The sequence below is a fragment of the Nicotiana tomentosiformis genome, chromosome 12 (genome assembly GCF_000390325.3).
Source record: "Nicotiana tomentosiformis chromosome 12, ASM39032v3, whole genome shotgun sequence".
NCBI classification, from domain to species: domain Eukaryota; kingdom Viridiplantae; phylum Streptophyta; class Magnoliopsida; order Solanales; family Solanaceae; genus Nicotiana; species Nicotiana tomentosiformis.
The window spans coordinates 59,051,155-59,065,957 of NC_090823.1; the positions used below are offsets into that span (position 1 = coordinate 59,051,155).

The 14,803-nt window shown below is 36.1% G+C and overlaps 1 protein-coding gene and 1 pseudogene across 1 annotated transcript in view; one reads left to right on the forward strand and one right to left on the reverse strand.

Annotated features, from left to right (window-relative positions):
• The window catches only part of LOC104118686 (ferredoxin-dependent glutamate synthase, chloroplastic), a 51,550-nt gene that overhangs the window by 28,330 nt on the left and 8,417 nt on the right, over positions 1-14,803 (reverse strand). The window contains exons 3-17 of the mRNA XM_009629991.3: positions 10,061-10,503; positions 9,843-9,974; positions 9,368-9,466; positions 8,798-8,868; positions 7,154-7,250; positions 6,812-6,904; positions 5,995-6,140; positions 4,511-4,670; positions 4,059-4,169; positions 3,704-3,919; positions 3,124-3,281; positions 2,588-2,717; positions 2,318-2,376; positions 2,068-2,173; positions 698-794 (exon numbers count right to left, since the gene is read on the reverse strand). Coding sequence (XP_009628286.1) covers positions 698-794; positions 2,068-2,173; positions 2,318-2,376; positions 2,588-2,717; positions 3,124-3,281; positions 3,704-3,919; positions 4,059-4,169; positions 4,511-4,670; positions 5,995-6,140; positions 6,812-6,904; positions 7,154-7,250; positions 8,798-8,868; positions 9,368-9,466; positions 9,843-9,974; positions 10,061-10,503 — 2,118 coding nt within the window. The remainder of the gene's footprint in view (positions 1-697; positions 795-2,067; positions 2,174-2,317; positions 2,377-2,587; positions 2,718-3,123; positions 3,282-3,703; positions 3,920-4,058; positions 4,170-4,510; positions 4,671-5,994; positions 6,141-6,811; positions 6,905-7,153; positions 7,251-8,797; positions 8,869-9,367; positions 9,467-9,842; positions 9,975-10,060; positions 10,504-14,803) is intronic.
• On the forward strand, positions 2,912-3,009 carry LOC117273066 (U2 spliceosomal RNA; annotated as a pseudogene).

Below are 14,803 nucleotides of genomic sequence, written 5' to 3' on the forward strand. Positions count from 1 at the left end.
TGTTTAACACATCCTGGTATTGCTTCCTCAAGGTAAGAGGTAACTCTGACCTACCTCTATACAAGTTATTGGAGTTTAGAATGTTAAAAAATTCCAGACATGGATAAAGAAATAGAATGCTCAAAAGATGGAATGCCCCCAGGGCCTAGCTCAAGTGGCAAAGGGTGGTGGATTTGTGTCTTAGGTCACAGGTTCAAGCCCCCACACCATGCAATGCAAAGCCTGGTATTTAAGTGGAGAAGGGTAGAGGGGCGGGCCCATTATCCACCGAGTTTCGAAGGCTACGGTTGGTCCAAAGGATCGGCCCCAGACGGATTTCTCGGTCATCAAAAAAAAAAAAAGATGGAATGCCCCAAGGCTGTTTAACTTTGTTCCACTCAGCAGACCACAATTACGAGTTGACATGAAAATTCATTTAGTAAGGCTTGGTATTGCTTTCCTAATGACCTACCTCCTTACAAGCTTGGAGTCTAGCATGTTGAAAAATTCTACCTGAGTGCACAGATCCAATGTTTTTGTCCGGAATTAACTTTCTAGATGACACAAGAAACAGACACGGTACGTCCACGCTTTAAACAACACTAAAGGTCAATAAATTTTACAACATTTGCTTAGGTTCCATAGATATGGATACTGTATATTAAATAATGAAATATACTTCCACAACCTTTAGTTTTCAGCCTCTAGAAAAATATACCTCCTTGTCTGAATTGTATGAACCCATAATTCTCTAGTCGTTTTGCTGTATCTTCAGAGAAAGCCTTCACCCAGAATGATAAGGTCTCTCTTGCCAGCTGCAAAAAAGCTCATATTGTAAGTATACTGCCCATGCCATCAAAGCTAACATTTTGGAGAACTTCAGAGATCAAGGTAAACTTCTAATCAACTGTTCATGTCAAACTGTCAACAAATTATGCAAAAAAGTGAAACATACATCCATGTCAACTAGACATTTCCGCAAAATCAAATCAACAGTTTTTCCAGCAGTCTGATTGGCCCAATGCAAAAACCAACTAACAATTTGCATATCAATATTTAAAGCTAAAGCTCACAAAATAGATATCCCACTGAAATTGAAACTAACAGGTTACACACTCTCAATATACTTGCAAATTCCATTACTTTCAATACCTTTCTTCTGTTGAAGTACATTTTCTAAACTAATACCACCTTTGCATTTTCCATGATGAATGCGATCAATATCTTATGCTATGTACTCAAGAAAACAATTAAAGATGCGAACATTTATATTACCGATCAGATACAACCAAATTCGTTTTAAAGGTCAAAGACAGCTGATGTATAGCATGTATAGTACATTGCACAGGGCTCCATTAGCACTGTAATAAGATTAGTTGATCAGCTTGCTAAATAGAATTAAGGAATTTCACTTTGAAATCGAGGAATCTCACAGCTCAGCTAACAGTCCACTCATAGTGTCCCAATCATTAAAAAGTGACCCTTAAAGAAGAATTCAGGTGTACCACAAAGACTGTGTGAAAGTAAAGCTCCACACTTTGAGTGAAGAGTATAAATGAAAAACTTCTTTTAATAGTCTTAGCCCAAATAGTTCTGGCATGCTAGTCTTACTACAGAGAATTATATCCAACAACAACAAAAAACCCAATGTAATCCCATAAATGGAGTCTGGGAAACTACAGAGAATTATATCCCTGATTAAGAATTCAGCTTCTAGAAGGTTCACAGACCTCATGTTCCGAAAGAAGCAGTGCCATCAATGTGGTTTCCTGGCTACTATTGGGGTTGATGGTTCCTACAATGGGATGTGAGGGGTGCACTAGAAAAGGGAAAGGAAAGAAAAATGAGAGGAAAACGGAAAGAAAGTGAGAGGGAAATAAGTGGGCCGCAGAAGAAAAACTTTATTCTCCCTCCACTTTTCCTCTTTCTTTTGGCATACCAAGCAAGGGAAGAGAAAATCTACATAGTCTGCACTCCTCATTTCGTTCACCTAATTGGCAACAAAGGTTAAGAGTTGTGGCACTATATGCCAAAAGTGATGCTAGATAATAAACCATCCACAGATCAGATGTTTCATCTCTTCAATACCTCATCAAGGGTCAATCCACCGATGCTCGATTTACTGCCACAGAATGCAACATCTACGACATCCTTTCCCAATCCATAGATTTCAAATATTTGTGCACCACAATAACTGAACCAAATAATTTTTTGTGAGAGAAGCAGATGAGGAAACATAGAAAGGTAAATTGCAATAAAGAAGACAAAAAAAACAAGAAAAGAAAGAAAAAGCTACAACAGAAAAATTGCTGGCTCAAACTATATTGGAAGTAGATACCTTGAGAGCAAGGAGATTCCCATTTTTGAAAGAATTTTGAGAAGGCCAGATTTAACTGCCTTCAATTGAGGGAAAAAAGATCAAGTCAATGTCTGTATTATGGACTGCAAGCATCTTCAAGTTGCATCACCAAACGGTTATGTAGGTAAAAAGAAAAGGCACTTCTGAAGCCCTAAATTCCACTAGCAAAATATATCTCCGATGTGCTTTTTTAAAATGCCAACCAGGAAACAGTAATTTAGTAAGCATACTTTCACCGAAGATGCATACCTTGCAAAAGTTCTTTTGAGCTTGTTCAATGGTAACAGTAGGCATTTTCCCATTCCGCATCAAGTTCACAGTTTTAGTGCTCAAGCGCCATTGTCGACATGTTTCAAATGCCAAGTATGGACACACAGCACTGAATGAGGAAAGAATATATAAGTATGTCTTTGCCTGAATGTTTAAACAACAGCAGACCTGACCCCAGATGTATACGTTAAGGGCAAAAGAGAACTTTACCACAGTGGTAAATCAGATTGAAGAACTAATCTAATAAGTTAAGAGACAGATCATAGATAAAGTGAGTGGTATGTCATACAGACTGAACGATGCATTTCTCAGCCTTTTGGCTAAGATTAAGTTCAGAATCTGTTCTGATCAGTTTAATATCTGATGATATTAACTCAATATGTCAAACAGACAGAACAAAAGAACACGGATCGATGCGCTCGAGAGCACATAGAGATCTTGTAAAGAGGAGTTGGAAACGAAAACAGAAAGGAGTGGAAACGAAAACAGAAAGGAGTTTATGTCTTAGAATTAACCTTGCACCATATCCGATCAAGCAAGCAAACTGATGAGTACTGAAGCACTGGGCAGTATCAGCAACAATTGAAGTTGACATTCTAAGACCATTCTGAATCAGATGCTGGTGAACAGCACCTACAGCAAGAAGTATTGGAATCGAAGGCCGAGTAGCTTCCTGGAGATGGCAAGCAATAAGTTTATTACACTTGCAAACCACAAGCTTTAAAGTTCTTATCAGGGAAGAATAAGGGCAAATAGATTAACAGATACGAAAGACAGACTGCTATAACAGAAAGTTAAACTTTTCAATGAACCACACTGGAAAAGAAAATTCAGAAAGAACCAGACTTCATAGATATCATGAATCAGAAAAGAAAAAAAGAAGATGATAACCTTAATAATTTGAATATGCCTACAAATAAGTATTGCTACTCAAGGGGTAAACTAAAAATCTTTTAAATTTGAAAAACTGAGACTTGCATATAATTGGAGCAAACAGCACTTGGCCAAAATGTCAATACAACTATGCAGGCAATGCCACCGTCGATGAAACTAAAAGACAGATAGTAGCACAGAAATGGCCAAAGGGGAGCTTACCAGTTCATCAGACCTATCAGAGAGGACAAGCAATTGAGCACCATTTCTAACAGCTTCATCAGCTGCCTCACATAGTTTATATAGTGACCTTTTCAAGGACCCATCAACTCCTTTCCCAACATCAAAAAATGTTGGCAAAACATGAGGTTTCAAGTGTGAATCTTTCAACAGAGATTCAAGCTCTCCTTCATTAAGTACAGGACTAGGCAAAATAACCTGACCAAATACAAAATTGTAAACAATAGAAAACAACAAATGATAAATGATATATCTTTACTAAACATACAATCATAAAAAAAAAATTTAAACACCACATATTATCAAAAGTTGAAAGGAAGGAGAAGAGTCAACCAACCTGAGAAGCATTTTCAGGTCCAACCTCTAGTATATTTCCACGCTTGCCAAGATTGACTTCAAGAGACATGACTAATCCTTCTCTAAGCGGATCAATAGCTGGATTTGTAACCTGACATAGATGCACATAACATATTAGACAACAAATTCAAGTCTAATCATAAAAATCCATCATAGCTATCTGGTCAAGATAACCGCTGACTCCAAATATACCTTTCGGCCAAATATCAAGTAAGCAAAAAACATCTTTCAGCCAATTTCCAAATCATAAGACTCATTCGAAAAGATAAGCGAACATACACTCAAAAAGACTCGTTCGGAAAGAGAGAAAGACACAAGTTTGACATCTTACAAAGCTCGCAATAAGTGCTGGAAGAAAAACTATGACATATCTAAAGACATAGCAGATGCCTTACAGAAATATCCAGGACTACAGATAACAACATTGCCCACCTGAGCAAACCGCTGCTTGAAATAATCATATAGCATATGTGGCTTTTGAGATAATACAGCCAAGGGAATATCATCTCCCATGCAAAATGTAGGCTCCTTTCCTTGTGCAGCCATACTTTCAATAACCATTTGAACATCCTCGCTAGAATAACCATACGCCCTGTTTTATGAAAGGAAATGATAGCACAAGATTAATAATGGTTGATATAACAAATTCCAGTCAAGAGCACTTGCACTCCGAACCAGCATAGGGAGGCGATGGATGCTATCAGGAAAAATTTTATACTTCACCCGATGCATCAATAAACTAAGCAGACATATTCCAGTGCAACTAGTAAGGAGAATTGTCTTCTCAAGTATTATTAACTTATAAAAAAAAATTCATAGTAATCAAAATTTGTGCAAGGAAATAGGACCCAAATCTCACGTGTACAGTGAGAAGTCATTGTCATAGAATACAACTGTAATCGAAAACATGCCAAGTGGTGACCAACGAAATAACAAGCTAGGAACGTATTCCTTCCTTTGTCTCTGATTTTCAAGAGGAAGCTATATATAAAACTAAGTGACTCTCTCTTTTCTTGTATCCTTCACCTTCTCTCTGTTTTCTATCTCTTGTGTTTTCCACAAAATTAAGAGCTATCCTCACCGCATTTGCAAGGCACAATGGCTCCATCACTTTATCCCTTTTTTTTCTGAACTTACAGCATCTAGAGAATCTTCTTCCTCCTACACACGCCTTTGGTAGTGATTTCTTCTGAGCCTCAGATTAGATTAGAGATCTAACATTTAATCTTTTTACACTGTTAATCCACATTCTAAATTACCAACTCTGTAAACAGAGCCTTACTAGCAAATTTAATAGTTTTACCCATGAGAAGGTCAATACCATCTATCATGACGGAGCCTGTCACCAACAAATCTTGATACAAGTCTCCACTTTGTATGCTCCTTGCTTTCATTCTTCATTTCACGTCCAAGAGATAAAGTTAAAACTAGCAGAGAGTGTTTTTGTCATTTAACCTAATCTATAGGTACAAAAGCCTTGCAATAATAAAACCATAATCTTCACCGTGCCGAAAGTACCAAGTTCAAGTAGTATCGTTGCCCTTCTTTTCACACAGTAAAATCACTGCTTAATTGAAATGTATGTCGTGTAGTCCAAACCCCTTAGAAGCATATGCTAATGCTCAGTTGCAGTTCTCCTTTTCACATGAATGTTATTTGAAGCAAAGCCTAAAAGAGATCTTACTAATTAAAGAGAGCGTAACTACAAATGAGCAGATAGAAACTTTAGGAGACTTGCAAATTATCCATGATAAATATAATCACCATTAACATCTTGCTAGGTCTTGACTAGCACTAGGCGCAAAGGACACAATCACATATCAAATATCAACTGTTGCAGAGAATGAATCCATCTGAAGTACCTGAACTATACAAGTAAAAAGCCTTATATACAAAGTGAAGTGCCAAAGTCTTACTGTTGGCGTCTTAGTATTATTTCACTGTCCATTACTGTTGTCGAAAGAAAGTTCACAGGCTTCAAAGATCGCAAATTTTCTTTAACCCACTCCCCATATGGATTTGACAATGCAACTCGCTTTTTGACTTCTGTATTCTCGAATACCTTTGTTAATCAACAACAGAATTAGAACAAACAAGTTATGGACATAAAGAGCCTTGGGACTTGGAAGTGAATGATAGGCTGATGAAGGATATGAACAAATATTACTTCATAATCATAATCATAATCATTAATCCCAATAATAATAATAACTATTATAATAATAAAATAATAATAATAATTATTATTATTATTATTATTATTATTATAATATTCCCTCTATCCCAATTTATGTGATGTAGTTCGAATTTCGAGAGCCAAATGAGTTTTTCTTTGAGCGCGAATTTTTCATATGCGTTTTAAATATTTGAATTGTTAATTATTGTGACATAGTACTTTTTATGTAGTTTTCAAATATGTATATTTTATTTCAAAAACCTTAAAGATTCTGTCTGAATTTGCGGTAAAAATTAAGAAGTTTGACTATCGAAATCCGAACTGCGTCACATAAACTCAGATGGAGGGAGTAACAACAACAACAACAACAACAATAACAACAACAACAAAAAAAAAAAAGAATAACAGCACAACAACAACAACAACTACTATTATAATAATAATAATAGTAATAATAATAGTAGTAGTACTAATAGCAACAATTAAGCAAATTCATGAGTATCCATGCGCAATTAAAGTGCATTGAAATGCCATGCGATTAAAATATTAAAACAAACCTGACCACTTGAAAGATCAACACTTATCATCATACCAGGACCTAAACGTCCTTTCATTGTAACTTTTGATTCATCCATGGGTAGCACACCAACCTAACCAAAAGAAGAAACCCTTCCAATCACTGTAATTATTTACCAGTTGTAAAGACAACAAAAGCAATGTGATTATTAATAAATCGATTATTCTTTAAGAACACAAATAGGAAAAAAGTAATATTGTCAGCTTGATTAATTTTAGAAAGAGTTAGGAGAAACATAATTTGGAGACGAGCCATAGTTTATGGCTTCTGCAACATTTGAAATCAGAATTAGGCTTCTGAAAAATGAACAAAACTTACACACCTCAGACGCAACATAAACAACGTTGTCTTTGGTCCGCCAATATCTAGCAGGGCGAAGTCCATTACGATCGAGACAAGCTCCAATTGTTTTCCCATCGCTGTAAATATGGAAGGAACAAGAACACCCAAAAAAAAAAAAAAAAAAAGCAAGACACAAACAGTAAATAATTGAGATCACAGTTTCATAATGTTATGATCCTTGGACGTATCAAAAGCAGTGTTAGTTTCTTCATTCCACAACCACATCCAAGTTCCAACAACTACATATCAAAGTTCCTTAATGCAACAACAATGACTATGCCTCAATCACAGTCACCTTACATCTCTTTTTCTATTCTAGGGGATAATTCAGTTCCTTACATATAATTGAAGATACGCTTTCAAGGAGATAAATATATCATCAAACAGAGCATCTTTCCACTTTCTATATGGACAGACCTAAATAAAAAATAAGCAGAAATCATTGAAGAGCAAAACACTAAGAGGAATGAGAAGGCTTAATATATTGAAGCAAACAATGGTGACATCAGTAATCATTTCATATCTAATGCATGAGATCACATTAACAGACTGGGTAACAAGAGGAAGCCCAGATTCTATGCAGGTAAGGAATGGTGATCCCTCACATCTATTCAAATCAGGTAGATCTCAGCCACATAAAAGTGTTCAACACAAAAGATCAAAGACGAGGCAGGAAAACAGAAAGACTTTCCATCCTACTAAAAAGATCATTCTTGACTTCAAAAAATATCTAGGAAATGAACTCCAGTTTTCTTTGTGAAAGGGAGACCTTAAAAAACTAGCTGTTATAGGATGAGTAATTACAGAAGTGTATATGACTGACACTTTGAGAAATGTAATTGTGTATATTGATAACTGTAAGGATAAAAGGAATCAGGTGTAAGACGTTCGTCTTCACGCATTCTCTCGTTCTCTCTCCTGTTTTTTCCTTATGTCTGAAGAGACCATTCTATTCCTCAAACCATCAGCTCTCACTTTTTTTTACGAAGGAAATTTCATTAAAGAGCATCAAGCAGATGCAGAGGTTACAAAAGAGAGAGTATGTCAGCTTGAATTCAAAAAGGAGAGTACTATAGACTAGGGAACTGACTAACTCCAAACAATGATCAATGCTATTTAAACAGGAAAGGTTAACCCAGCTAAAGAAATTAACCAAACATCTAGCCTTCAAGGAGCAGCTTGAAGTTGAGATACCATCGAAACATCTGCTATTTCTCTCTGTCCATATACACCAAATGGATAAGAGAGTTCACACTAATTTTTTCTCCCTTTTCTTTATAGCGTTGTGTTTGGACCAGTTTGCATGTATCTCAACTAATCTACTGTGCAACACTACAATCTATCCAGCCGGCAAACACAGATTGTTAAGGCAATCCAGCCCACCAAAGGCTAGCGGAGTTGGGCTCAGACCAAGCATTCCAGCAAGAATTTGAACGTGGGATCTCCAGGTGATTACAGCCATACCTTAACCACTAGGCCAACCCCGTGAAACTTAATTTAGTTTTTATTAAAGATTTAATAAAGTACATTTCAATAGCTGTGTACATAACTCCTATGAGATAATATTACAGCACTACAACTAGAACCCAAACAAGTTGAAATAGAACAGGCATTCAGAAGACACCTGAACAAGAGTAAGGCTGGCCCATCCCAAGCTTCCATCTGACCCTTGTAGTAATTATAAAAATCAAGAACCTAAAAACGATCGAAATATTCCGTCATGAAAAAGTGAACTTTAAAGATAACAATCTAATGATCATCTCGAGCATTACAAATATTAGTTACTCCCTCCATTCCAATTTATGTGATGGTGTTTGACTGGGCACGAGTTTAAGAATGAAAGAAAGACCTTTGAAATTTGTGGTGTAAAAGCCATAGAAATTTCCGTGGCTGTAAATCATCATATGAATGGTAAAATGGGAAGTTTAGAGTTAAATTGTTACTAATATAGAAATGTGTCATTCTTTTTGGGACTGAGACCGGCTAAAAAGGAAAGAGTGTGACATAAATTGGGACAGAGGGAGTACAATCAGAAGGTAAAAATATCAAGGTTTAAAGGAGAGGTCAACATAAGTAAAATTTTGGGAAAGCGACAAAGAGAAATTATCTCAGTACGCATTTCAAAACTGTGTTAACATATAAAGTACAGAGGCTGATGAAAATCTAATTCAGATTAAATGCCAACATGGAATACCTCCGGATATTTAATAGTCAATGTTGGATGATTTTGATATGCTTCTGGGACAAGAATCATTAGAGCTTCCTCAGGAGCTCGGCCACTTCTTATGAGTAACTGGATAATCCAAAAAAAAGGTTAGATGGTGAAAATCCATCATTATATCTACAGAAGAGTGATATAAAGCAGTAAGGAAAAAGGAGTAACAACAAACAGTTCATGTTTAAAAGTCTACATGAAAAAAGTTATACATCTGCGAGGAAAAATGATAAGCAGAATAAGATGTTGGAAGCATTATGATAAAATTCACCCTGAAGCAATTTAAACTTAACACAAGTACCAGCAACCGAAAAACAGTAAGATTTGTTTTTTCCTAAGAAACCCATCTTAATAAACATTAAAGGTCAAACAGTTCCTAGTGCTGAGAAAAGAATGGTATTATGCCCTCAATAATTACTAAAACTAGATAACTAAAAGATGCAGTGATCCATACTTCAGCAGCACTATCTAAATTTGCAGAATCAGACGCCTTCGGGTTGCCAAAAGGACGGATTTCATTCTCACGGTCACGCCAAACAGTTGATTTCAATGAGGCCTCTCTGGATTGCATCCAATTCAAGTTTCCCTGCAGATGGTTGTTGATGTAAAAACAACAGACACAATACGCGTAGTCAGCAACCCAAAGAAACTGTTACTGACATCTATAATTACCTGTATAGTGTTGATCTCTCCATTATGACCCAGAAACCTCATTGGTTGAGCAAGAGGCCACCTGGGACTGGTGTTTGTACTGAATCTACGATGGTAAATAGCGAAAGGCGATGTATACAGCTCATTTTGTAAGTCATAATAAAACCTCCCAAGGACTTCAGAACGAAGCATTCCCTTGTAAACTATAGTTTGATTGGACAACGAACAGAAATAAAGTTCATTTCCCCAAATCTCTGAGTTCACAGCTCTCTCAATGAGTTTTCGACAGATATAGAGTTCTCTTTCGATGTCATCAACATTTTCCTCTTTAACAATTCGAACAAAAACCTGCTGTATGTTGGGCATAGTTTCTTTTGCATAATATCCAACTACAGAAGAATCTACGGGAACCGGCCTCCATCCAAGCACCTCAAGACCCTCGTTGTTAAAGATATTGGAAATAACTACATCAATATTCAAAAAAAAATTAGAAACAACACAATAATGCTTATCCCTTCATGCGAGGATCCAATAAGAGGTAAAAACAAGTATAAGGTAATAGATGAAGAAAAGCTTATAGGCAACTACCAGAATAATATACATTTTTGAGAACCAAAAAGTGTCAATGGTAAAACTTGTGCAGTCATGAGATACCGCAAACACATAAGCATTTGAAATTAATGCTTACATTCAGCACATTTGGAGAAAAGAATTGAATCAATATTCAAACCCGCATATTCTAGATAGATCCATCACCTAAAGCTCTCGTTTTATGCAGTGAAGCAGATAATACCTTGAGACCAGTAAGCCCCAACTTTTGACAGATAAGCTCAAATAGATTTTGTAGGAATTTCATTCAACACGGAGCAGTTGGGATTTTTAATTTCATAGTTTATTTGGGTTTTTCGTATTCATGTAGAGAATCTCTAGCTTTTTGTATTGCATATTATGTCAATTTGTTACACATGCAATAAAATTGATTTAGAATTTATAGACCTCTAAAGGTAGAAAACCCTTAAATTATCTTAAGAAAACAAACAATTGAATAGTGGAAATGTAACAACACAGATATTAAGGATTCATATAGCACATTCTAACTAGTTTAGCATTAAGGTATATTTGTTGTTATTATCGTGTTTTTTGCATTCTAACACATCCTAGAGATTTTCACATTTTCATTCTCTCGTAAGTAAATAGGAAATATCCATATACAAGAGGTACACAACAAGATATTCCTCCACCTCTCCTACCCCCCTCCCCCCCCCCCCCCCAGTTTTCACAAGTTGCGTTTGTCCAATATTCTACTTTCGTAAGATCTTGCAATCCCACTTTGTTTCTGCTCTTCCAAGACACCAAGTTGTTCCAACTAGAACTTAGAGCCCGTTTGGATTAGCTAATAGTAAATACTTTAATAAGCTTTAAGTGCTTCAAAGTATTTTTAACCGTTGAATCTAATTTTATAAATAAGCAATTACATGTTTGGATATAAGTACTGAAATGGGTAATATGCAGTTGATGCTTTTGGTAAAAAAGTGTTGATAAGTTATTTTTTTGTTAAAATGACTAAAATAAACTTAATATTTTTACAAAAAAGTTACAAATTTAAAAATATGTTTGTAAGAGAAAAAGAGGAATTATAATGGAGTAGAGAGGAGGTTAGATGTTTTATTTTCTAAAAGGTAATTTGAGAATTAAAAAAATATTAAGGATAAAATAGTAAAATTCTTGGTCAAACCAAAAGTGTTTATAAGTATTAACTAGCTTGATTGTAGGAGTTTTTCTTCTTATTCTAATTGATCTGTTGTAATTTTCTATAATTGATTGTACCTGATTTCCTTTCCTTAATTAGTCATAGGACCTCTAGTATAAGTAGCCTTGCTCATTGAACGTACATACATACTCATATACGAAAGAAGCCTTTTCTTCTTTTTAAATCAACATGGTATCAGAGTTACTGCTGCCTTTTTAGGTGAGTTTTCTCCCTCCGTAGCACTAGGGTTCCATATTTGTATCAAGAGGTTGAGTTTTTCCTCCCTCTTTCATCATCACTGCCATAACAATGATGTTTGCGACTTTGCATTGAATATTCAAACTTTGTTTTTTGCAAGAACTATCACCACCACAGGGTTCCTCAGCCTCCGGCAACCAAACTCCAGAAAGTCGCTCCAGGAGAATCACCATCACGCGCCTCCTGAAGTTTCGGCACTGACAAAGTGTCAGACCCACGCGCCAGCGCATGGAGACTTTTCCTGCAAGAATTCTCCAGCTTTTCATCTCTAAAAAACAGGTTAGTTGGGTCCTAGATTCTGGAAATTTTTCTCTCTAATTGAAGACGTAGAGTATTATTTGTTCATGCTATGGCAGATACAAAGACGGTAGATACTTACTCCCTTTCACAAATCAGTGTTGTGAAACTAGATAGGGCTAGTACGTATCTTGCCGGATCAAGATCTTGTTTGCTTTTTATTAAGTCTAGAAAATTTCTTGGTTATATTACTGAAGAAAAGAAAGCACATATTGGAACTGATGCTAGGTATGGTCAATGGGATTCTGATAATTCTCTTATTATGACATGGCTTTTGAATACTATGCACCCCGCGAATTTAAGTATTATTTATTGCTTGATACTGCTAAAAGGATCTGGAATTCAACTAAGTGCACTTACTCTCGCAAGGGAATGATGCACAGATCTTTGAAATTTGAAATAAGATCCATGCCACTAAGCAAGGTGAGTTGACTAACACTAATTACTATACCGAGTTAACTAGTTTATGGCAAGAGATTGAGTACTATCAGCATATCCAAGCAAACTGTACTGATGATGCAGTTCTCTTTCATAAATTAGTTCAAAAGGAAAAGAGTCGACGATGGGTTAGTACTCTTGAGGATGCATAACTTACGTTCAACGGGAAGAGAGCCGACGATGGATCATGCTTCATTCAGCATCAACCGAGAAGTTTGGGTTAACTATGTCTCATGAGCAACCAAAGGCATTCACTTCCAATAAAGATCACATCCACTATGATTACTGCAGAAAGCCAAGGTATACAAAGAAGGCATGTTGGAAACTACATGGTAGACCAACTAGAGGTCGTGGATAAAAACGTGTAGGTCCATCAAGGGGTGAGGCAAATATTGCAGAAATGTGGAGACATCTACTTCGGGAGACGCTATGTCTTCGAATGAAGTTCAACATCTTCGTCATCTCCTGGACAAACTTGACTCTTCTAATGTTGCCACTTCCAATTACGTGCAGAGAGGCATTGTCTTTAATGCTCACCTAAATTCTTGAATTATTGATTCTGGTGCGAATAGACACAGGACAGGCTCCTCTAAAGGCTTTCAAAACTACTCTCCTAGTCCCAATGGGAATTATGTCAGAATAGTCAATGGCTCTCTAACTCTTGTCTCTGGAACTGGTCATGTTGTTTGTACACCTGATATTACATTATCATATGTTATTCATGTCCCTAAGTTCTCTGTGTTATCTGTTAGCGCCATTACCAAAAAACTAAACTATATTGTCGAGTTCTTTCCTGATCATTGAGTTATTCAGGATGTTCAAACAAGGAAGAGAATTATCAATGGTAGATTGCACGATGACTTATATTGGATTGATGGAACTCGAGACTCTGATCAAGCCTTTTTTTGGAGGAAATAAGGATGTCAACCAAGAAATAATATAGTGGCATAGACGGTTGGGGCACCCCTGATTTTTTGTTTTAAAGAAGTTAGGGGTCGTTTGGTACGCGAGATAAAATGGGATAAGGTGGGATAAAGTGTGGTACTAAATTTATGCTATGTTTGGTTGACGGTATAAATTTATGTTTGGTTGACGGTATTAATTTATCCCAGGATAAATTTATACCGTCAACCAAATATAGTATAAACTTTGTCCCAGACTTAATCTTGTATATCCCATCTTATCCCACCTTATCCCATCAGACTTGGTATTATTTTATCTCACCTCCCAGGTGGGATAAATTAACCTAGGAATTATAATCCCAGGATTATAATCTTTGGATAATTTAGTCTGCGTACCAAACGACCTCTTAGATCCTAGCTTGTTTTCTAGAACTAAGTTTGAATCCTTGTTTTAGGATACTTGTGAGTATGCCAAGCATAGTAGAAACTCTTATCCTTTGGGTGATAATAAAAGAACAACTCCGTTTTCGCCTATTCATTCTGATGTGTAGGGTCCTACTCAAACAGTCAGTTTGTCTGGTAGTCGATAGTTTATTATTTTTATTGATTGTTGCACTATGATGACTTGGATATATTTGTTAAAGGCTAAAATTGAAGTTTTCTCTTGCTTTCGGTCATTTCACAAGATGATTTGTACTCAATTTGAGTAAGATAAAAAATCTTACAAACTAACGATGGCAAGGATAAAAGATTTGGTGCTCATTTGGAGTCTTATGGGATAATCCATCAAACCAGTTGCTTACATTAGCGCACAAAATGGGGTTGTTGAGGGTCTCTTTTATTTATTATGAATCTACCAAAATTTTACTGGAGATGTCATTCTAGTAGCTGTCTATCTCATCAATCGAATGTCACTTAAAACTCTCAATTTTCAGAGTCCTTTGTAACCTTTAAAGGGTAAAAATAACCATACTGTTCATCCAAAGGTTTGGGTGTGTCTGCTTGATTCACACTAGGAATTTTGTAAAGCTTGATTTTAGAGCTCTTAAATGTGTCTTTATCGGGTATTCTCCAACACATAAAGGGTATAAATGTTATCATCCTCCCTCTAAGAGATCT